Raw genomic sequence first — 23,159 nt, forward strand, 5'->3', positions numbered from 1 at the left:
CCCCCAGTGGAACACATCAGGCCAGGCCCCCAGCTGAGGGCGTGGCACAGGAGGCCCTGAGGTCCATTGTGGTGCAGAAGGGCTCGGCCAGCCCAGGCCCTCCAGGCTATTGGGTCACATGCCTCCCTCTGGACCTCAAGCATTTGCCTTCCCTGTCTTGCCCCTGAGCTTGTGAGTCAGCCAAGCCCATCCTAGCAGGGCACAAAGAAATGCAGTGCTCCAGGACCTTCTGAGACTACGGGAAAGGAAACTAAGCTCATGGGAAAGAGGGATGACCAGGTGGCCAGGCCAGGCCCTATGCAGGGTGGGAGGTGAAGGCCTCAAAGAATAGCAGGCCTGAGGCTTCAGAGTATAAGAGACAGATGCGGCTCTGATGATCAAAAGAGGGTCCGCAGAAGGCAGCTGTGAAAGGAGGTGGCGGTTTTGGTGGGGGGGATGGATATGGCAGGACTCCTGAAGGAGAGACATGGGGGATGGGGGCAGGAGGAGGAGGAAGGAGGAAGGAGACTGTTGTGGAACCAGAGGGGTGGGGAGAACACAGGCATCTGTAGAGAAGGAGCTCCATCGGCATTAGCAATTGCAGGGCCAAGAGGAAGACTTAGCTCTTCGACATGGGAGGTCCCTGGTGGGGGGGATTTCACCAGCTGTGGAGAAGGGGGTGGGTGCAGACGACTCTCTCAGGGAGCCTGCCATCCACAGTCGGTAGAAGTGACAGAACAAGAGGAGACTCCTCGAAGGCAAGTCCTGGATCTTCAAAAGCAAAATAGGAGATGATAAGAGAGAAGTCCTGAATCCAGGGAGGACAGAGGCAAAAATGAGGGAGAAGGGAGGGCGGGGAACTGCTGATGGAGGTGCTAATCTTGGATTTCACAACAGGCACTTCCCTTTCCCTGGATCTCCAGCTAGGCCTGATAGCTTGTGCTGGTGTGGCCCCCCCCGCGGGACCTGGTCCTCATTTCTGCGGCAGGCACTGGGGAAAGTCAGGCAGCTGGAGGGAAAGGTAAAGGGTGCTCTTAGCTCAGGGGGGGAGATTGAGCACCTCTGCCATCGATTCCTGTCTCCTCTGTCCGTCACAGGCCCCATCAGAGCTGTTAGCTAGAAATTACCCAGAAGCTTGTAAACATTAGTGAAGTTTCTGAGTGGCCCTGCATGAGGTGCCAGGAATGATGGGAAGTCAGAATGGGCAAGCACAGGGAGGTGAGGCCGGGATGAGCTCCACCACCAGCGCTCCTGACAACCGGCTCTGGGAAGCAGCCTCTGCTGAGGCTGTAGCTACAGACTTCAAGTTCCCAGCAGTGAAGCGAGTCCCCGCAGGGCCTGGCTACCCACGCTGACCCCATAACAACCACCATGCCAACAGCGGGCCCTGCGGAGGCAGGAACATCAACAAGCAAGGAGGTGATGGCGGGATGACCTCATTGGAAAGGCAAACACTTCCCTCCACACAGCTGGGGAAAGGAGGAGCCCATCAGCAGCCACAGGAGGCTGTTAGGGTTAGAGCAGGCCAGGAACAGGAAAGAGAAGGCATTCCACCCGAGACAGCCAGGGGAAGAGGGAGGCAAGCTTGCTCAGGAATGACAGGTACAGAGCTGGAAGGGGACAGCAAAGAAAAGGCCATGTTGCTGAGGACGAGCACCCACGAGTTTCAGTCTGCCTGAGCCAAGGATGCAGAGGGTGGTGTTGGTGAAGACGTGCAGGGGCCAGTAGGCCACTGGCCACATATACTCTGAAGGAAATTGAAATAGCCGCCGACCTTGAACCTGACACTTTCTCTTATGTGCTGGATGGGTGTGTAAATCAGTACAACATCATATAAAATAAAAACATGCATTCAGCCCAGGTAATCCACTGGCACTGGCCCAGGACAGACACACCCACTTTATAGGGCACTACTGTGTAAATATCAAAAGAAAACAATCAGGAGATCTGTGTGCGATGACATGCAAAGGCATCTAGGACAATGTTCAGTGACATCAATGAAGAAGAGGTTGCATAACTTTATGGTATGATTTCATCTGATTTGAAAAAGAGAAATTGTGTATGTTAGAGGGGAAAAAAAACACCTCTATGTGTTTATTTCAAGGAACTGCTAATGGTTGCTATTTTGGGGGTTAGACCAGAAAGTTGGGATTCTAGGGAGGTGCACGCTTAACTTGATTCTTTTCTCTAGGTGTCATTTTACTGGAGCTTGAATTTCTTATAATAATTTCTGTAAATCTGGAGCTCCTCTTGACCTAACTGATTTCATCCACTAGTCTTAATAGTTTGATGACCATATTTTGTGAACTAAATAGAACACAATCTGACAAATATGAATTCTTATGAGGATAAAGGAAGAAAGTCTTTGCAATCAGGGTCATCTGAAGTTCTCTTCCTTCTGTTTTCTGGCCTGAAAGTTTCATCCTCATTCCCATAACTGGCTCCTCTGGTTTGAATCCGGAAGCTACACAGAGCGGTGGGAAGAACACCAGTCACTGCTGTTCATCCATCCACTGCCCACAGGACCCCTATACCAGGGCTCCTCCCTTATTTACCAGTTGTGTGACTGTGGGCTCTCATTTCCCTGTGCTTGCTCTGTCTGCATCACACAGTTGTGAAGATAAAATGAAACAATGCTACTTGTGTGTGTGTGTGTATGTGTGTGTGAGAGAGATACTGGGGCTGGAACCCAGTGTGCATGTTGGGCAAACACTCTGCACTGAGCTACATCCCCAGCCCTTTTTTTATTTATTTTTTGAGACATGGTCTTGCTAAGTTGTCCAGGTTGGCCTAGAACTTGCCTCTTCCTAAGTAGCTAAGATTGGAGGTGTGTGTCAGGGCACTCAGCTGAAGGTACCTAGTACCAGGAGAGTGAGTCCTATATGCATATATATTTAAGGTTTTTATAAGTTATCATCATTAAGAAGGTAGAGGCATTATCCAACGTAAATCAACAAGTTCAGTTCCCTGCCCATGGTGGGCACTGAGTGGTAGAATAAATGAACTGTCCTGAAATAGACGTATTTTGAGGAATCAGTTAAGTGGTCCCTTGAAAGCAGAGTCACTTTTGGAAAATACAACCAGCAAGAATTTTAAGTACAATGGATGAGATCATCAGCTACAGAAGCTTTTCATCTAAATAATGGTAAATGTAGTTTGTACAAAATCTAAGGACACCAAATCCAATTAGTAACCAAATGAGGGCTTGCTAAACACCAGGCAGAGTTCTACGCTTGTTGCTTATTTAAGCCCTGTAATGACCTTGTGATCTCTACTTCACAGAGAGGTGAAGCAACTTGCCCAAGTCACAGCAGGTAAATGGTAGAGCCAGGAGTCCAATTCCCGATAGCCTGACTCCACAGCCCACGTGTACGCTGATTACCCCTTACGTAGGCAGGAGGAATTGTTCAGAAAATAGGACCCAACATTGGAAAAGATTGGTGGGGTTTTTGTTGTTGTTGTTGTTTGTTTGTTTGTTTGTTTGTTTTCCTGACTGAAAAATCACATCAACATACTGTCTCTAAACCTACCAGGTAACAACAATTGTTATTCTTATCAGTAATTCCCAAACTAATGTGCTTAGGAATCATATCAGGATCTTATTAAAATGCAGATTCCAAGTGAAGCATGTGCTTGGCAAGTGCAAGCCCCTGGGTTCAATCAATCAAAAAGCAGTTCTGAGCCAGCAGATCTAGGGCAGGGCCTGAGGTTTTGCAAGTTCCTCTGCTGGTCCACCGACCACAATTTGAGGAGCAAAGCTCTAGGCAGAAGGCAAGAGGGTTTCTATCAGAGGAGTGGATTTCTCTACTGAAAATAAAGAAATCTGGTTTTGTTCTGAACCTTAGTCTCTCCCGTAAGGCAGTTTCCAAAGTTGAAGGCTCTTTGAACCCTCTGTCACCCAACAGTTGGGTTTGGGGACTAGCAAAGCAGGCCTGAGTCACTCCCAGACAGCAGCTTTCTCCACCCACTGTGTCCTGTGGGGTGTGGAGCTTTCTCTTGTTGCCTTGCTGAGGGGGTCAGATGAACAGGATCCCTGAGCTGGCTGAGAGGGAGGCCTGGTGAGCCTGACCCACTACCCCGAGAGGGTGGACTGGGGGGACCAGCAGCTTGACATAGTCCATCGGGTTCAAGAAGTGATAAGTCTGGGTGTACGGAGATGAGGTGTGTGGGTAGGTAAGAAGTGGCAGGTCCGGAGGGGAGGAGAGGCTGAGGGGGATGGAAGGTAGACACAGCCAGACCTCAGTGTGGAATTAAACACCAGGAGTTTGTGTTTTGTGAGGGCGTGGGCTGGTCAATCCGGTTCGTCTCCTGGAACCACAGTAGGCTGTTTGTTGAAGGAATGAGGAGTTGGGGGAAGCCACGGACAGGCTGAGGTTCTGTGTCCCCCACCACCCGGAGATGACTCTGGGGGTGACTCATGTCTGGCCATCCCCGCACTTTCTTAGTCTAAATCCACTGACCCTTTTTAGCTGCAGGACCTTCCTTATAGAGTTCCTAAATTTCTAGCAAGTTGCCTTTCTTCCCTGCAGAGCTGAGAAAGTTGAGCCTAGGGGAAGACAGGGAGTCCCAGTGTAAGTCTCCCCAGAGGTTTTCTGAAGTGTGAGAATGCTGTGCTGTCTTGAGGCCCGCTCAGAGGACCATCTGGACCATTCCAGGCTCTGAGAACTGCGTTCCTGTTCCCTCTGCCTGCGTCCTCTGCCATATCACATCCACCATGGGTGAACACAGAGCTAAATGAGATGAGTGGACAGAGGTGGGGGGAGCAGGCACATCTGCAGGGGAACGGCCAGCTTCTGTGTTGGCAGAGAAACCAATGGGCCAGCCTAATCCAGTTCTTTCTTGCTGTGGGATGCTGGCCCCAGGCCAGTCTAAACCTGAGAGTCTCCACATCAGGGCTTGGCTGAGTGAGTGCTTGAAGGCATCCCTCACCCACCATTACCTGTCCCCAGGCCCCAAGTTTGCCCTGGACCCTGCAGGGGCACAGCCATGGAGGCCAGGTGCCAGTCCTGCTCAGAGGAGAGAGGCCTTGAGAAATGTCAGGACAAGGCCCGCCACACCCAAAGTAGGTGGAGAAACAGGGGTGACATGGTACCCTTCCTGGAAACAGTATTTTGATCCTATTTCCTGTAGAAGCTGACCACAGAGGGGTTTGAATGGCAAGGCGGTTTCCTTTCTTGGGAAGACTCAAGAGCACAGTTTTCAGTAACTCTAAGAGATGGTCAGGCCACAGCTTTATTTCTGAAGAGAACCTGTGCCCTGTCTTCCCACCTCTTTTTCCTCCAGGGAAACTGGGGCCACTGTTGGAGACCGGTCTCCTAGAAAAGCCCTTTTCTCTTCCAGTAGGGTTTGAGGAGCCTTAAAATACAGGCGGGAAAAGCAACAGTTAATACAAATAAGGAGAACAGAAGAGAGAAGCAGATGTGTTAGCCTAAGTGCAAATGAGCATTGACACCCAAGTCGCCCTGCACCTGCGGGTGGGCTGGGAGAAGGCATGCACTAGCTTGAAGTCTGGAGGGCTCTTTGCGGGTTTAACTGTGCCTTCATTCTCTGGGCCTCAGTCTCTTTGTCTGTAAAATGAGGTAAAAGTACCTCCTCAGAGGTTTATTGAATCACAAAAGATCTTACATGCAGAGGACCTGAAATAGTGCCTGGCCCCAAGCATTCATCTGGGAATGGGGAGGGTACTGGCAGGCAGAGAGGAGCTGCTTACCTGCAGGTGGCTACCTTCTCTGCCAAGAATGCACTCTCCCCTTGCTCCCACCCAGGTACTAAGAGATAGCCTGGGAAACTGTCTTGTTCTGGTCCTGCTCCATACTGTTCCCAGGCCCCTGCTTCCCAGCAATTTCTGCAGGATGCTTACTTCATGCATATTGAATGTGACCTTAGGCGCGTTTCCTTGACTGTTAGTCCCTCTGAGCTCAGAGAGTCCATGTGGTATCTTCCCCTCTTTTTGTCCTGACTTCCGGAGGTCTGGAGAGGCTACCCAGCCTTCCTAGCTCTTGGCAGCTCAACTCCACCCACTGTTAGTAAGGGATGGAAATATCCCCAGGAAAGTCCCACAGAGCCTGGTTTGGTGTTCTGCTGCTGGTGGCAGGCTGTGTTGTTCTGTCCTCTGTGGGTGAGGAACCCCTGGGCTCATGGGTGGTGACTCATCAAGTCTCCTGTGGGCAGTCAGGGTCTGGGGCAGGCCAGTAAGCCCATTTATGTGCCAGGCACCACATGCTGCTCTTCCCCCTTTGGCAGCAGCCTGATTTGCTTGGCCCCTTGCTTTCTACCAACAGAGTAGTCCAGATGACTCGGGAAAGGAGAGGGCCTGTGGCCACCACACACACAATTTAGACATGGACTGTGCAGTCAGTCCTGTGCCAGTCACTGAATAAAGAGTGCTCAGACATGCTGGGATGCCCTTTAGGACAGAAACAGATGTTGACTCATGTAGCCCTTCCAGCAGCCATGTGAAGGAGGGCTCTCCATCTCTCCTGTTTGCAGATGAGGAAACCATGGTGGAAAATATATTTGCCCATGATCATGTGACTACAGAGGAGCCGAGCCGGTAGTTTGCAGTCTATGTGTCTAATCACCAGACCAACTGGCCTCCCTAAGGCTCCAGAGCTCGTCCATACCAAAGGCTCAATTCTAATGTGGAGAACGCTCTCCCCAGCATTCAGAGAAAAAGCCAGAAGAACCGACGCCATCTGTAAACGAGCTGGGGGTCCTCACACTCCTTCTGCTTTTCCATTTCTAGGCAGTCTGACTTCTCTCTAGAGGCAAAGCCCTATGTCTCTCCTCCTATGGGAGCATAAAGAAGCCCCTTGGAAACAAGGTGGGTACAGGTCCCAGAGGACTGCACTGCACTCATTGAAGCCCAGCACCCTGAGAACCCTCCCTGGACTGTGCACTCCCACCTTGGTGACAATCATCTTTGCTGCCCTACTGTGGTCTTATTGTGTTTGCCAACTTTAAGAGCTACTACCACAGACTGAGAAAACACATGACGGAAAAATTTTCTTACAAATACTTTGGAAATTATTGCTAAGGACCTTTAACAGTCCTTTTTATTCACTGTTTTCATAATCTTGATATAACATAAAGGTTGTGAAGTAGCACATTCGAAGGTACCAGAATTACCCTCCAGGGTCAATGCTCTAGGACATGAACTTTCTTTGGCAGGCATGACCTTGGGCCCCAGAGCTCTGTGTAACTCATATAACTGTACCACACGTTCTGAGCAAGTCAGAGGACAGTCAGGTGAAGTTTAACTTAGGTGGAGTCATTGTGGATGACTCAGATGTGGCAACGATTTACAACATTTTTGTTGCTGCTATTCAGTGCTCTGTTAAAATTGTGGGGAGGGCTCTAGAGCATTCTACACCTAGTATTTCTGGCTGGAATATTTTAATCTCACTATAGCCCTGCCAAAAGATCACAACCTTAAATCTCCTATGGCATGATTGGTTAGTCTTGATTTAAGCCATATAATAAAACACCCCCAAATGTGCACAACAAATTTTATTAGTGTCAAAGTCACACCCAGTACCACACAGGGGATCAGGAAGCAATCTTAAATCCCAGAAGGACAGGAAAGCTTCCAGGATGCAAAGAGACCAACCCCCTACTACATCCTAAAGCAGGCATATTCACGGAAAGAGCCAAACGGAAATTGGCATTTCCTGAAGGCCTACTGCGTTCCAGTCACTCGCTACCTCATCCAATTCCGGCCACAGGAAAGGTAGTGCCTGTTAACACTCCACGTTCTTGACAACGCGTCTGCGAGAGAGTGGGATCTGCTCAAGGTGACACACTGCAGCAAGTGTCAGAATCTGAATCCCAGGCAGTGTTCTCGCACGGCGCCGCCGACCTGGCAGAACAAGCAGAGCTGCCGTGTGGAAATTAACGACCCACAGCCATCCTGAGGTTCTGCGCCATAGCTGGGGCCGCAGGCCGGCACCCGTGACTCCTTAGCCTTGCAGTTTTCACCCAAGTGTGTGACTGCGGAGCAAAGCAACCACGTGAGTGGCCCGGCCCCACCGCTGGGCGAGAGAAAGCCTGTCTGGCCAAGGACAAATCGCAGGTGCGAGAGCGAGCCAGGACGGGATCCGGGGCCCTAGGGCACAACTCCCCTCCCAGTCACCTGGCCGCCGGGAGGGGCCGCGGCCAGGCGTGACACCCAGGCGCGGTAGTCCTAACTGCGCTCAAAGTGCGGCGGGCACCGCAAACCGGGGCCGCGTGGGAGACACTAGAAATAAGGTTGGCCGTGGCCTCCGTGGCCCGCAAGACGACTTCCGAGGGCCAGGAGAGGGTTGGCACGGTCCCGGCCAGGGACCGGACACTGCGGGACACCGGGAGGGGCCGAGGAGGGGCCGTCTTGTCCCACGTGGACGCGCTCCCCGTCAGGGGCGTGGCCGCGGCGCGGCCTGGGCCAATGAGCGCCGCCGTAGGGCTAGCTCAGCCGAGCGCGCCGGGCCGGCAGGCACCGCGTCACGCCGGGGGCCGGGGCTTGGGCGGCGCGAGGCGCGGCAGGTCACGCGGGTCGCACGCCGGCTATAAGTAGGGGCGGCGGCGTGCTCCGTCAGAGTGATGGCTGCCGGCGCGCGCTGCGTGTTTTCTTCTCTCGGCTGCTGAGGCACCCGCAGCCGCTCCCCGTGTGGGTCGCGCGCCCGTCGCGCCGTCGCGCCGTCGCCCCGGGCCCTCCTGGCTCGCCGGCCGCAAGTGTGCCCGCGTCCCGTTGCCGCCGCCGTCTGGTCTCCTCTCCTGCGCGAACCCGGGTTCCCCTGGTGAGTGGCGGCGCCGCCTCTCCGAGGCTCTTTCTTCGTCCGGGCGGCGCGGGCGCCGCGGTGTGGGAGGCGGCGGGCGGCTCCTGGCTCGCGGCTGCCGCCTTCCTACCGCGCCCGCCCGCCCGCGGGCCTTTTTGGCGGTCCCGGGTGGCGCGCGCGGGAACGGCCCTGTTCCGGCTTCGAGCGCGCGCGCGGGACGGCGTGGGGGACCCGAGCCACGTGCCCCGCCGCCGCGCGTCCCGCTGGGGCTGGCGACGGGGATAGCGGGCCGGGGGCCGCGGGCGGAGCCCGACCGGCCCGCCGCTCGGCCCCCAGGGCGCGCCGCTATTGTTGTGTTTTCCCCCAGGATAAACTTGCGCCCTTGCTCTAATCCGCCATGGGATTCTGCGCCGCGCTTGTAGCCCTGCAGAGCCAAAGACACCCCAGACAACAGACGCCCTCCTGCAGCGTATAGCAGTGACTCCGGCTCGCCTGCGCCCTAGTTTACAGTATTTAATGTTATATATTATATACTATTTATTATAGCGATTTTGATACCTCATATTCTGTTTACACACCCTGAACGCCGCTCAGTAATTCTCTTATCAATCCAACCACTACTCGAGAGCATGGCATCTACCATGGCGACGCTGATAGCCAGCACCGCGTCTGGTCCCCTGGCGCAGCAGTTCCTGTGGATGCTCATCCTGGGCTTCATCATCGCCTTCGTCTTGGCCTTCTCCGTGGGAGCCAATGATGTGGCAAATTCGTTTGGCACAGCTGTGGGCTCAGGCGTGGTGACCCTGAAACAAGCCTGCATCCTCGCCAGCATCTTCGAAACCTTGGGCTCCGTCTTACTGGGGGCGAAGGTGAGCGAGACCATCCGCAAGGGCCTGATTGACGTGAACATGTACAACTCGAGCCAAGAGCATCTGCTCATGGCCGGCTCAGTCAGCGCGATGTTTGGTGAGTTCTTTTTATGTATTGTGGTGGGTGAGCGAATTTGTATCATGGGTGGTTCCATTTTTGTGCTGAACCTTTCAGATTATTTCGTTGGTAATATTGCTTACATAATGATATGTGTATACATATGCATATCACTATTTGTATATTATACGTGTGTGTGTGTCATGTATTTTCCATTTACTTACTAAAATTTGGCTCTGTTTCAGGTTCTGCTGTGTGGCAACTAGTGGCTTCATTTTTGAAGCTCCCCATTTCTGGGACCCATTGTATTGTTGGTGCAACCATTGGTTTCTCCCTTGTGGCAAAGGGGCAAAAGGGTGTCAAGTGGTCTGAACTGATAAAAATTGGTATGTTTAATCCTGAATGGCTTAATTTTTGTTCTGGTCCTGTGTTACCTTGGCTTTGTATATATCTGTAAATGGTGTAAAATAGGCAGATTTTGAGTTTTGAAATGGAGCATTTAACATTTAAAGTATTTACTGAGTTTCACTAGTTTACATTTATCCTTCCTCTTTTTTTTTCCAGTGATGTCTTGGTTCATCTCTCCACTGCTTTCTGGTATCATGTCTGGAATCTTGTTCTTTCTTGTGCGTGCATTCATCCTCCGCAAGGTAATCTTTCTCCTCCCTGTTGTGACCTTCCAGGGGTCACACTCAGTCTGTTTTTCACACTGGGTGACATTCTTGAAGATGTGATTGGTATGTAGTTATGTGGCCTTGAGAAGTTAAATTTCTTTGTTCTGTGCATCTCTTGTGTGTCCAGGAGTTGTATGAAAGAAGCGAGTTTTTAATACTCAAGAAGACATTGAGGAAGGAAAAAGTCGAGTATCATGGGGCATGTTAGGAACAGGCTTGGAAGGGGAAAAAAAAGTAAGGAAACATTCAAGGTGGCTTTGCCAGCTGTATGTAGGTTAGTACTTCATTGAAAACATCATTGTTTTCAGGACAATTGAAATTGTAAGCTTGGGGTCCAACAAGTCACAACATCCCGTGGCTACAGCTAAATGGGTCTCCACAGTGCTGACTATTGGAACCAGTTTATAAAATTTCTAAATGAGGCTTCAACCTCTTGTGATTCTCACTATAGGTAAAAAAGAACCAATAAAGATACGTTTTTGTGGGGGTCGGGGGATGGTGGCAGATTGGGCAACCATTTAATTTCCTGTGTATTTGAAAATCCCTTTTGAGGTACCTAGTAGCATTTCTTCTATCAAGAAGTCCCGTGCTGCCTCCAAAATAGACAACAAGGGATTACGTTGACATTGGACTGAGTTACAGTAAGAATAAATGCATTTTTCTCAGGAAACAAAGTTGCCCTTTTTCTAAGGTGAATGTTCTTAACAGCCCATTGTTATTCACTTAAAAAAATGCCCCTAAACTGTAGAAATCTGAGTGAAGAGAGATAGACAGCTTAATCCCAAGGGTAAGAACGAATTCAGACCTCTACTTGTCTTCTGTATTTCTGAACTTCTCTGGGGAAGAATTTGGGTTTGTCTTATAGAAATTCTATTAACTGGGAAATTGATTCTCCAGTTACCCTTATCCACAGCCTGAGATTTGGCAGAACACACTAGTTTAATACTTGGAACATTTATAGTTTGATATAAAGTGACAGTAGAAAGTTCATTGGTACTGGCTCTTAAGTTTGGCAGTTTCAGTCAGGAAGCCGGTATGATTGGTACCTATACTCCCACTGCCCACATCTGTGGTACATGGTGATATGCTTACATTTGAAACTCACCAGAAATCAGGACCCAGATTATTGTGTTCTTTCTAGAATCCCCTATCCCACTGCATACCAGAAAACCAGAAAAATTAACAGCATCCTTTGTTAAGAATTCCTGCTTTACAAAGGTTTATACAGGCCCTTTTGATTATTGGGAAGTAGATCATTCTGATTCTGGAGACAAATTGTGTGTCTGATCTCCACAAAATAAATTGGCCCTTCCTGAAGGGTAGGTGGAGCTGCTCTGAGGAGCAGCGAGGGATTTTGATATCTCATTTGAGGAATGCAAGCCAGGTACCTCTACTGAGAGCTTAAGTTAGATGTATTAACTTCATAGCCACATACATCTATTGGTGTGGGGATGGGCATGGGCAAGGACGTTTGGAATGGGGTTTCCAATAGTGCTCACCCTGAGCATCTTTGCACACACACACACTCACCTGCTCGCACTCTTGCATGCGAGTTTCTCAGTAATGAGTGGATGAGTATGAACATTTGTGGTTGCTGTTGATTTTAAATTTCAAGAAAACATCCTTAGACTAGTAAGTAAGCTTTGAGGTGTCCAGCTCTACAGTCTCCATATTTGACTATTAAGATACATTCACACTCTTAAAATTTGATCTTTAAAGTTGAGGTTAAAATATTTTCTTTATTTTAAAAAATACTGCTTTTTGAAAATTTTCTGAATTTTTTTTTTTTTCCCAAAGGTGTTGGCCTTTGAGTAGGAAAAGGCAGAGTGGAGGTGGGGGTTCTTCTGTGAAGAAATGTGACACTCAACAAAAACAGTAGTGATGAAGTTTTCCTGTTGTATTTAAGTTCTAGTCAAAGAAAATCAAGCTTTTAGCATTCTTCTACTTGTTTGGAATCATATTTAGTTTCTCTAGGATATGTTCCCTTTAATATGTAAAACAAACTGTTCTGGGGAGAGGAAATGTGAAGATCCATTTGCTAACTAAATGATAACTAAATGATAAGATAGTTACATCACTTCCAAGTAAAGTTTTAAATGTGTGCTGAGTAGCTCATGGTGTAAGTATTATTTCATAAAATCACTCTCCCTGCTTCCCTCTTGGAAGTGACTGGGAGGAGGTTGGAGAGAGAGTAAAAAGAAGAGACTTTTCTTTTACCTTTTTCCTAAAATTGTTAATTTTGTTTTTAAACCATGAACTCATGTTTCATAATGTACTATGAGTAGGATTACTCTTTCTCTACCCTGTCTCCAGCTCCGTGATTACTGTTCCTTTACCTCAGGGAATACGTAATTGTGAAGAAGCTGAACCTGAATATATAGGTGACTTCGTAACTCTGACGAGTCAGTCGCAGTTTGATTTGCAGATGCCCTATTACTAAATAGAACTTGAAAATCTTTTTGAGAGAAATCCCCAGTGAAGTCTTTGTAACCTTATTGTGTTTTAATATTCAGAGTTGGGCCTTGGGCTTATTCTTTTCTTTTCTTCGAAGTTAGCCTTTGACAAAAAGTGGACACCCTGGTGAATTGTTCACCTTGCTTCGGGGCCTTTCCACTTGCCCATACCTCTGTCCTCCCCACTCCCCAGCTGGGTGGCTTGCTCCTTTCATACCCTGAAACTCAGCTGAGGCTCACTCCCTGCCCCCTTCAAATGAAATGTGCTCCTCCTCCTGTCTTGTCCTCTTATTTTATCTTTTATTTTTTCTACACTGCGTTTGCTAGTGTGGTGCAGTATTCTGTACTAGACTATGAATGTCTTTTCTTTGAGGACAGGCTTTTGGTCTTACTTCCTCCGGTATTTCAGTGCTCAGAACAGGTTTTTGGGATTGAACCCAGCTGTGCTTTACCACTGAGCTACATCCCCAATCATTTTTATTTTTTATTTTGAGAAAGGAACATGCCGAGTTGCTGAGGCTGGCTTCAAACTTGCGATCCTCCTGCCTCAGCCTTCTGAGTCACTGGGATTCCAGGGGGGTGCCACCATGCCAGCCCAGAATAGTTGTAGACTCAACTAGGATGAGTAGTGCACAGTTGATATTTATCTTTCCACTTTGGAAATGTTAATTATGCTGTATCAGATGTTTAGATAAGGTGGTTATTGCAGGTATTCTACCTGGTTTAGTTTTTATTTTTATTAGTTGTTGATGGACCTTTTTTTATAAGTGGTGCTGAGAATCGAACTCAGTGCCTCACATATGCTAGGCAAGTGCTCTACCACTGAGCCCCAGCCCAGCCCCCTGTTTTAGTTTTTAGTATTGAAGGTAAAGTCGAGGGGGGGGGGGCAGTATTCTAACATCTCGTAGCTCTCTCTTTCAGCTCTTAGGTGGAGTGCGTCTTCAGGCATGGCTTGGGTTTACGTGTGGACTTCAAGGCTTTAGAAACATAAGTGTTGGAACTGATGATTCAGGATGTTAGCAGTCACTAGTGGAGGTAGATTTGTTATTAAAAATAGCAGAAAAATGGCCATTTTGGAGCAGAAGATGGAATTGACTTTATCTTATAGAGACTCCAGGAGCAAGGGCAGGAAAGCCCAGCTGGCCTTGGGAATTACAGTGGAAGCTGCCCTGTTAACGATTCTGTGGAAATGGGTTAACTTGTACAACTTGTAAGATACTGATCTTAATGTTTTATAGGCAGACCCAGTTCCCAATGGTTTGCGAGCTTTGCCAGTTTTTTATGCCTGCACAGTTGGAATAAACCTCTTTTCCATCATGTATACTGGGGCACCGTGTAAGTACATATCAAAATACTTAAATGTGAATTTAAAGTTATTTACAAAACTTGCATTAAATGCCCAATTTACCCCTTTTTGCTTTACAGGGCTGAAATCTCCTAGAAGGTGGCTGGCCTGCGCCCATTTCAGAAGGCTGCAGGCTAGTGTATGCTGAGTTAACCTAGATAGTTTTTCAACCAAAAGAGACCTGCTCAGATTCTAAATCACTACAGACCTTTCCTCTTTAGTCTTCACAGGATCCACCGATAATATATGACCTTCTCCCTCCCTTTTTCTTATCTATGCTAAAAATGCTGGAATTGATACCTCGACCACTGAAGAGTCACTAGTTATATCTGTTCTTCAATAATCAGTCATTTAGGACTGGCCTGCTGGATATCGTTTTTCTCTCCTGAGTGGAGCCACTTTTGTTTCTAAGTGCTAAATTTACTCCCCTGAATCTGCTTGAATGAGAAGAGTTGGGATGCTTAACACCTGGTCTAAGTACACTTGGAAGAAGAATCCCAGCAGCTCAGAGGAAAAGTAATAATGTGTGAGAGCGTAAAGGTCGAAACGGGTGCTTTTATATGGGACTGAGGCAAGGCATGAGTTAACTTATGGTGCTTCTGTTTAATTAGCAACTCCAAGAAGCTGGTAACTTAGACCTTGTTAGGCAGGAGAGTAGCTTTGGCATCTAGGCTTACTTGGCTGCAGGATTCACGACTGTATAAGTCGTGGCTTTTAATATTTCGACTGTGACCCACTGGAAGAAAAACACTGTTGCCGCCGGGGGCACCTGCATGTATATGTGGTTGTAGAGAGAGACAAGACAGCTAAAACAGTGTGAAGCCATTTATTGTTACCTTGATATCCTTTAAAAATTTTTTAAATGCTTGTTGTGTCTTACTAAAACTAATGGGTTGTGACTTGCTTTTTAAAGTCTCACTGAAGTAATAAGTCACTGACCAATACATGGAATGAACAGTATTTTTAACCTTGCCTGTATTCTTGGAATATCAGTAAAGAAATAGATAACTTTATGAGACTATTGATCTTGGAGGATACAAGACTCCTTATTAAATAGTGCAGGTGAAGAAAGGCTTGCATGCTGAATTTCCATTCCATTGCGCATGGAGTTCTTCATGTAAAACCAAAAAATCTCCCGTGAGGCTCATGTATGTTTTAGTTTGTGTGCTGAAGTGCAAAGAAAACTGAAAGCAGGATTAAAATGCATGCAGTCTTACTGCCACCATAGAACTTTAGTTGTGAAGGGACTTCAATTTATATCTGATTTTTAAAAGGCTAATTGTTGGGGAACAATAGAATTTCCATTTTAAAAGTAATTTAATACCTAATGAGCAAAATGACACAAACCAAGCACAGTCACTAAGCTGTTGTCTGAGCTGCATGCAGGTTCTCATAGCATGTCTTGGATTTGAGCAGTGCTGTTACTGGGCCACCCTTCCCTCTAGTAGAGGCTAGTTGCTTGGAGCCTGTTGGTATGCAAGTGAAAAGCAGGTGAGGACTCAGGTTACTGATCCTTGAGCCACATGCAAAGTATTGGTGGCAATTCTCTCTCAGGTACGGCTCGTTAGTGAAATTGTTACTAGACTTTTCCTTTGTGAAAAAAGTTATTTAAAATATTCTTGAACCAATTGTTTTAGGTAGATGTCCCTGTTTTTCTTATTTTAGCTTGATGATGCTTTCAGAGAGTTGATCAGGCTTTTCTCAAGGCCTGTACAGTAGATGTGGTGACTTTCCCAGAGTTATTTCAGCATGATATCTGTGGGTGCCAGGCCCTTTTTTTCTAAACCGCGTAATCTGTGTGTGCAGACGAACCGTGTGGCAGGTGGACTTCAGGAATGAGGTGTGGGGAGTAGAATGCTTCTGTTTCATAGCTAGTCACAGGTTGTCAGAGGAAAGCCAAGAAAAAGAAGAAAAAGGCAGTATTTGAAAAGCTGAGTCTGCTGGTGTTTGGGCCAAAACTGGTGTGGTGTTAAGATGGTCACTGGAGTTTTCTCCCAGATTCACATAGCCAAGGCATAATAAGCTCTGGAATTAAAGCTAGCTGCAGTTGTCCAGGGTGACGGGCTGGCTTGGGGAAGCCTCTGTCCCACAGGAGGGTTTGCACGTTATTGCAGGGGCTGTTGCCCTGGGGTTTTCAAGATGCACCATTTTATCTCCTAGTGCTGGGCTTTGACAAACTTCCTCTGTGGGGTACCATCCTCATCTCGGTGGGATGTGCAGTTTTCTGTGCCCTTATCGTCTGGTTCTTTGTATGTCCCAGGATGAAGAGAAAAATTGAACGTAAGTAATAATTGTAACAGAAAAGTTTAACTAGTAATTGTGTTGTTTTTTTTTAAACCACTTGTTATAACCCACTATTTGGATAGTATTGGCAAAGTAAGAGATTTTAAATGGAAACTTGAAAACAATGGGTTTTCTTTTCAAACTGTTTTAAATGGATTTAAAATGACCTGAGGCTTAATTATAAAAAACATCTAGCCTATACTGGAGAGACAAGTTGGTCACTTAATCTTCTTTCAAAATGTACCTCGGTCAGTTACCAGGGGCAGGTAAATAGAGAAGTTGTAGCCTGTTAATACAAGTGTACCTAATGGAAAGTGAGGGGTAGGCACAAAGTATTTTCATAGAGCAAGTATTTGCCCAACTGCTGTGTATAATTCGGATTCAGACAAGTGAAGCCAAGTCTATCGAGTGTGTCTGATCTTGGGCATCCACCAACATGTATCCATGTTGCGATAGTGTACACATTGCTTTACAGATGCCCGTTGGGCAGATACACATGCAGATGCATGGTGTATTTGTGCTGCTAGAATTATAGCACAAATTCTATAGTGAACATTTCCAGGTGTCCCATGCAGGAATCATTTTAGTGGCCATTATAACACACTATTGCTGCTAATTAAATACTGAGTAAATTTTGATTAGTATCAGCCTTTTAAATCTTCCTTATGGGCTGTGATCTTTTAAAAATTATATTCTGCCCTTCCATCTTTACAAATGCTGCATTCCTGATGTGAGTGCTGTCCTTTGCAGCAAGGGGTGCACAGACTGCGGTGACTGGGAAGATTGCTGTGTCACTGCAGCCGAACTCCGGAGCCTCTGAGAGGCTCTGCTTCTCGGCTGTGCGGCAGGCAGCGAGGCTTTCAGGACTCCCTGACCTCATTTTTCCTCAGTCTGGGAGAAGATGAGACAGATCTTGCTTTACCACTAGTCTGGTTTGACTGAGATGCCTGAGCCAAGTGTTGGACAGGAAGTGTTCCTGTCTGGCTGTGGGATTTAGAATCATAGGCACATCTCTGTTTTATGCAGGTAGCTGTGAAAGGTGTCATCTTTAGTTTCCTGCATTGAGCTGTGTCACTTTGCTTGAACTCAAACTGAAATTTGGGGAATTTTTTTTTTTTTTTTTTTTTATAAAGAACATGGATTAGGCTGGGCACAGTGGTACACGCCTATAATCCCAGCACCTTGGGAGGCTGAGGCAGGAGGATCACAAGTTCAAAGCCAGCTTCACCAAAAGCAAGGTGCTAAGCAACTCAGTGAGACCCTGTCTCTAAATAAAATACAAAAAAGGGCTGGGGATGTGACTCAGTGGTTGAGTGCCCCTGAGTTCAATCCCTGGTACACACACACACACACACACACACACAAAAGAACATGAATTGGGGGCAGTCAAACTTTTCATCTGATCTTCAGCTCAAGCTCGAGCTACCTTCCACTGAAGGAGTGAAGAAGTGTTTTTACATTTGTGAAAGGTTGTAAAATTAAAGACCATGAGTGTGGAGTGGAACCTTATGTAAAACCTAAAATATTTAATACCTGGTCCTTTACAGCAAAAATTTGGGACTCCTGCTAGAGGGAGTGCTGCATGGCTAGCTCCGTCCCAAGTGAAAGTTGAGTTCCTGGCAGACAGTAAAGCAGGCAGGACAGTTAACCTGGGTTTTAACAAAACTTTATGCATGTTCTTATTGTGAGATAAGTTTTTGGGGGTGGAAGAATGGGGGTTTGGAAGAAGGTAGTATGGTCAATACCAAGCTAATCTGACCCGTTTTTTCTCCTAGGAGAAATAAAGTCTAGTCCTTCTGAAAGCCCCTTAATGGAAAAAAAGAATAGCTTGAAAGAAGACCATGAAGAAACAAAGCTGTCTCTCAGTGATGTCGAAAATAGGAATCCCGTGTCTGAGGTGGGGCCTGCCACTGTGCCCCTCCGGACCGTGGTGGAGGAGAGAACAGTGTCCTTCAAACTTGGGGATCTGGAGGAGGCTCCAGAGCGGGAGAGGCTCCCCAGCATGGACCTGAAGGAGGAGACCAGCATTGACGGCACCATGAATGGTGAGTCCACCTTCCAGAGTTCTGCAGTTATCTGCACAGGTGAGCAGGCTCGCTGGTCTAGACCTGGTACTTTTTGTAATGAATGTCACCTTTTTTGGTCTTGGCTAGGCACAGTGCAGCTGCCTAATGGGAACCTCGTTCAGTTTAGTCACGCCGTCAGCAACCAGATAAACTCCAGTGGCCACTACCAGTATCACACTGTGCATAAAGATTCTGGCTTGTATAAAGAGCTGCTCCATAAATTGCATCTGGCCAAGGTAGGAGACTGCATGGGAGATTCCGGAGACAAGCCCTTGAGGCGCAATAACAGCTATACTTCCTACACCATGGCAATTTGTGGCATGCCCCTGGATTCATTCCGTGCCAAAGAAGGTGAACAGAAGGGTGAAGAAATGGAGAAGCTGACGTGGCCTAATGCAGACACCAAGAAGCGTATTCGAATGGACAGTTATACCAGTTACTGCAATGCTGTGTCTGACCTCCACTCGGCATCTGAGATGGACTTGAGTGTCAAGGCTGAGATGGGTCTAGGCGACAGAAAAGGAAGTAGTGGCTCTCTGGAAGAATGGTCTGACCAGGACAAGCCTGAAGTCTCTGTTCTCTTCCAGTTCCTACAGATCCTCACAGCTTGCTTCGGGTCGTTTGCCCATGGTGGCAATGACGTCAGGTCAGTCCACTTTGAGTCTTACCACCTCTATTTTAAAACTGTCTTAGGGCTGGGGATGTAGCTCAGCTGGTAGAGAGCTTGCCTCACATGCACAAGGCCCTGGGTTCAATCCGCAGATCAGAAAAAGAAAAAAAAAAAACCTGTCTTGTCCTTTTTATGACCTTGGGGTGGTACTTCTGCCACGTGCAAGATGCTGAGTAGATCAGATGAGGCAGCGGCAGTCATTGACTTAATAAAACAAGGAAGTTTTGCTCTTCAGAGAGAATCTTTTTAATTGTTCTGTATGTGATAAATACAGATGTGTTTCACAGAGAGACCTTTATCTGTCCAGATAGGATGTAGATTTTTAGTAAATTATGGGATGTAAGATGAAAAATTTAAAATCCCTCCCCTGTTGAATGGAATTCTGGGTGGGTGAGCCTTAGTTCTGTGGTTATAAAATTCATTGGAACCCGAGAGCTGCCTGTGGGAGGGAGGAAGCCGCCAGCCGCACGGCACCTCCCCCATCACAGATTTCATTTTCTTCTGTGTGTATGTTGGTGTTCCATTGGTTTTCTTTGAAAAAAAGGTTGATTTGCTAAATGGGCTTGATGAATGACCTTAGTCAACCTAGTAAGTCAGATCTAGTTCTGCCTTAAAGGTCATCTGTGCCCTTTTTTCTTCCAGCAATGCCATTGGTCCTTTGGTTGCTCTGTATCTGATTTATGTCACCGGGGATGTTTCTTCGGAAGGGACGGTACCAATATGGCTTCTACTTTATGGTGGTGTTGGCATCTGCACTGGACTGTGGGTTTGGGGAAGAAGAGTTATCCAGACCATGGGGAAGGATCTGACACCAATCACACCCTCTAGGTAAGCAGAAAAAGCAGGTCTTAAGAGAGGCTAGTATTTATTTCTTAAGACATGTAATACTGGGGCTGGGGCTGTGGCTCAGCGGTAAAGCATTCACCTGGCATGTGCAAGGCCCTGGGTTCGATCCTCAGTACCACATAAAAACAAATAAATTAAGGTATTGTGTCCAACTAGAAAAAGAAAAGACATGTAATACTATATGTTGCTAACATGAGACTAACCAAGTTTGTGTAATTTTTTTGATGGTATTTTCATTGTTGGTGTGAACCTTTTAGATTTATTTACTGTTGGTTGAATATTTATTTACTCACCTTCAATGATCTAACAAAAATTTCAGAGGAAGATGTGTTATGCTAATGTTGGATGGCTGTGTATACCTGGATTTTATTTATTTGTTTTTACTTGGGAGCTAAGACTGATATTTACCAAATTCTTCAAAACAAAATTTAAAACTTTAATAATGGAATTTAGGGGTGGGGTGCGGATGTGGCTCAGTGGCAGGGTGTTTGCCAAGCATGTGTGAGGCCCTGGGTTCCATCCCTGACGTGCGCACACAAATTCCCAAAGAACTTAAACTCTCAGTCATTACAGGATTGGGAAAGTGGGAGTCCCATGACCCAATTTAAAGTGGATGATGGATATTGGCTAAAATGATGTTGGGGGGCGGGGGAGGGTTATCAGTAGAACAAAGCACATTGCTATCTTGAAGTGTTAGCTGAATTTGTGACAGTCTTTTTGTGTCTGCAGTGGCTTCAGTATTGAGCTGGCGTCTGCCCTCACTGTGGTGATCGCTTCAAATATTGGCCTTCCCATCAGCACAACACATTGCAAAGTAAGTGTGGAATGAATCCAGTACGTCTTCCAGGTGTTTCTGTTAGTGTGTAGGGTCTTTTATTTCACTTCTGATCTTTTGATTTAGTTATTTCACTTCTGATATTTTGATTTAGTAAGTTTTGTGCAGTTGGAGTCTTGAAGAGTTCACAAATTAGAACAGATAACTATAATAAGAATATAGGCTTACATTTTATAATTTCTTGCCTTTTCTTACTTGTTTAAGCAGTTAAATATGTATTTTCCCCAAATAATGGAAAATTTCTCTTCTGTGGTGCTAGCTGTGACCTCTGGCTCCTGACCTCTTTGTTACTTTTTTTTTTTGGTGTCTCTGAGCACCGTATGTTCCTTCTCTGTGGGGAAGCCGTTCACAGTAATTTGGATGTGTTTTAGTAGAATGGCCAGCCGGATAGCTGGGGCTGGGGGGGCTTTTGCTGCTTTGCGTGGAGGCTGATGCCTGGTTATAAGAAGCCTGGGAGCCTTGCTGGGCTTTTGGGCAGTTTTCTTACAGAAAGCACACATCAGGGCCCTCAGAGCTGCAGTGTGGAGAAGCTTGGTGAGTCTGAAAGTCTTTGAGTAACTGTAACTGCAGGAAAAGGAAGAACAGGGCTTCTCCAGAGGAATGGAGGCTGGTGCTATGTGGAACCTGCCAAGTCATTCTTCTCTAGTGGGATGTGCGGGGGCAGTCCATTTTGAGACAGGCTCTCACTAAACTGCCTTGGCTGACCTTGAACTTGCAATCCTCCTTCTTCAACCTGCAAAGTTGCTGGAATTACAGGTGTGAGCCCTGTTCCTGGAGGGTTATTCAATCTTGAAATGCATTATCAGAACAATACATAAAAAACACTGTTGTGATGATTCCTGTCCTTAAAACGTTGTGGGACAGTGCTTGTGAATTTTCGAGTTTGTTTATAGTGTTTTACCCTCTAGAAGGTCTTCAGAAATTTCTAAAAGTAGTGTGAGTTCATTAGATTCTTGTAGTTCAGGAGGGAAGAGGAAGTGTTGTTTTCAGACCATGTTTTAGGGTAGTTAAAACTGATTCAGTGATTGGATTTTCATACTGTCTTCATCTTATGAGTAGTAATCTTAATGCATTTGGATCTAGCTTTTATGGAGTTGGTCTTGTCCAATTGTCTGGGTATCTTTGCCAAAATATGTTGGGCATGTTAACCAGTTTCCTTCCCCTGTCTCTCTCCTAGGTGGGCTCTGTTGTCTCTGTTGGTTGGCTCCGGTCCAAGAAGGCTGTTGACTGGCGGCTCTTTCGCAACATTTTTATGGCCTGGTTTGTTACGGTCCCCATTTCTGGCGTCATCAGTGCTGCTATCATGGCAGTCTTCTATTATGTCATCCTTAAAGAATGATTCCAGTGTTACCGAAGACTGACGAGAGTCTTTTTAAAGTTTGGGAGCTGTGGGAGGGAAGTGTTAATTATGCTATAATTGCTTTTGTGCTAAATATGACTTGTCTCAAAATTAGCTATGTAAAATAGCCAGGTTTCCACTGGTTTCTTCTGAGGTCCCCTTTCCTTTTGGGCTGTGAATTCCTGTACATATTTCTCTACTTTTTGTATCAGGCTTCAATTCCATTATGTTTTAATGTTGTCTTCTGAAGATAATGTGTGTGTGTGTGTGTGTGTGTGTGTGTAAGAGAGAGAGTGTGAGAGAGAACCATGCAGAGCCATCCTGCAGAGCATCCTCTGCTTCGTTGGCTTCACCAGCTTTTGCCCTAACACGCACAGGGATCTAACAGCAAACCAGTTAGCTGAAGCTTCCCCTGTAGTCTCCTCCTAGAAGTAGTCATTGGCACTCTGCCTCCTGTCGCTGTGGCAGGTTCTCCCCGTGTGTGTGGGAACTTCTTAGAGGGTTCTTTGGACACAGTGAACATTTGGTAGTGACTTTGACCATTATTGCTTAGAAGTAGGAAGAAAAGCCTTCTGGCAATCTTGGTTATTAAGATTTCTGGTGGTGTGGGATGCGTGAATGAAGTGGAATATGTACTTTGGGTAAGTTAAATGGGACAGCCTTCCATGTTCATCTGTCTACCTCTTAACTGAATAAAAAAAGCCTACAATTTTTAGAAAACTTGTTGTCTTGGTGTTTGTTTGACATACTTGGATCATCTGGCTCCTGGTCAGTTAGCCTTATGTAATTCTGAGGAGCATGTAAATATCTTCACAAGTCAAAGCCCCTTTCCAGCTTCACCATCCCCCACTCTTAGGTTTCTGTGATCCCAGAATATACATGACATTGCTCTGTAGGGACCATCGTAGCATCTTGGCATCTTTTAATAGCATAACCTAGACATTTTTGTGTTAGCGCATGTACATCTATGCATTGTCTTTAACAGCCTA

At 46.7% G+C, this 23,159-nt stretch overlaps 1 protein-coding gene across 4 annotated transcripts; it reads left to right on the forward strand.

The window, feature by feature from the left end:
- Positions 1-8,441: 8,441 nt before the first annotated feature.
- On the forward strand, positions 8,442-22,890 carry Slc20a1 (solute carrier family 20 member 1). 4 transcript variants are annotated; one of them, XM_015499767.2, is made up of 12 exons: positions 8,518-8,753; positions 9,100-9,241; positions 9,359-9,698; positions 9,905-10,045; positions 10,224-10,309; positions 14,025-14,121; positions 16,292-16,411; positions 18,190-18,459; positions 18,568-19,126; positions 19,793-19,978; positions 20,726-20,810; positions 22,009-22,890. In XM_015499767.2, exons 3-12 carry the CDS (start codon positions 9,362-9,364, stop codon positions 22,168-22,170), a joined length of 2,043 nt encoding a protein of 680 aa, XP_015355253.1. In that variant the 5' UTR covers positions 8,518-8,753; positions 9,100-9,241; positions 9,359-9,361; the 3' UTR covers positions 22,171-22,890. The 4 variants fall into 4 exon arrangements, with proteins under 4 accessions (XP_015355254.1, XP_015355253.1, XP_015355252.1 ...); XM_015499766.2 differs by having other exon boundaries at positions 9,100-9,698; XM_048810386.1 differs by lacking the exons at positions 8,518-8,753; positions 9,100-9,241; positions 9,359-9,698; ... (1 more) ...; positions 10,224-10,309; positions 14,025-14,121 and adding an exon at positions 14,279-14,657.
- Positions 22,891-23,159: the final 269 nt, after the last annotated feature.

The sequence above is a fragment of the Marmota marmota genome, unplaced genomic scaffold, assembly GCF_001458135.2.
Source record: "Marmota marmota marmota unplaced genomic scaffold, marMar, whole genome shotgun sequence".
Classification (NCBI taxonomy): domain Eukaryota; kingdom Metazoa; phylum Chordata; class Mammalia; order Rodentia; family Sciuridae; genus Marmota; species Marmota marmota.

Coding starts and splice junctions, on each gene's coding strand:
- Slc20a1 (XM_015499766.2), top strand. CDS start 9,362: ATGGCATCTACCATGGCGACGCTGATAGCCAGCACCGCGTCTGGTCCC. Junction 10,046..10,223: donor GTCTGAACTGATAAAAATTG/GTATGTTTAATC, acceptor TTTTTTTTCCAG/TGATGTCTTGGTTCATCTCT. Junction 20,811..22,008: donor TCAGCACAACACATTGCAAA/GTAAGTGTGGAA, acceptor TCTCTCTCCTAG/GTGGGCTCTGTTGTCTCTGT.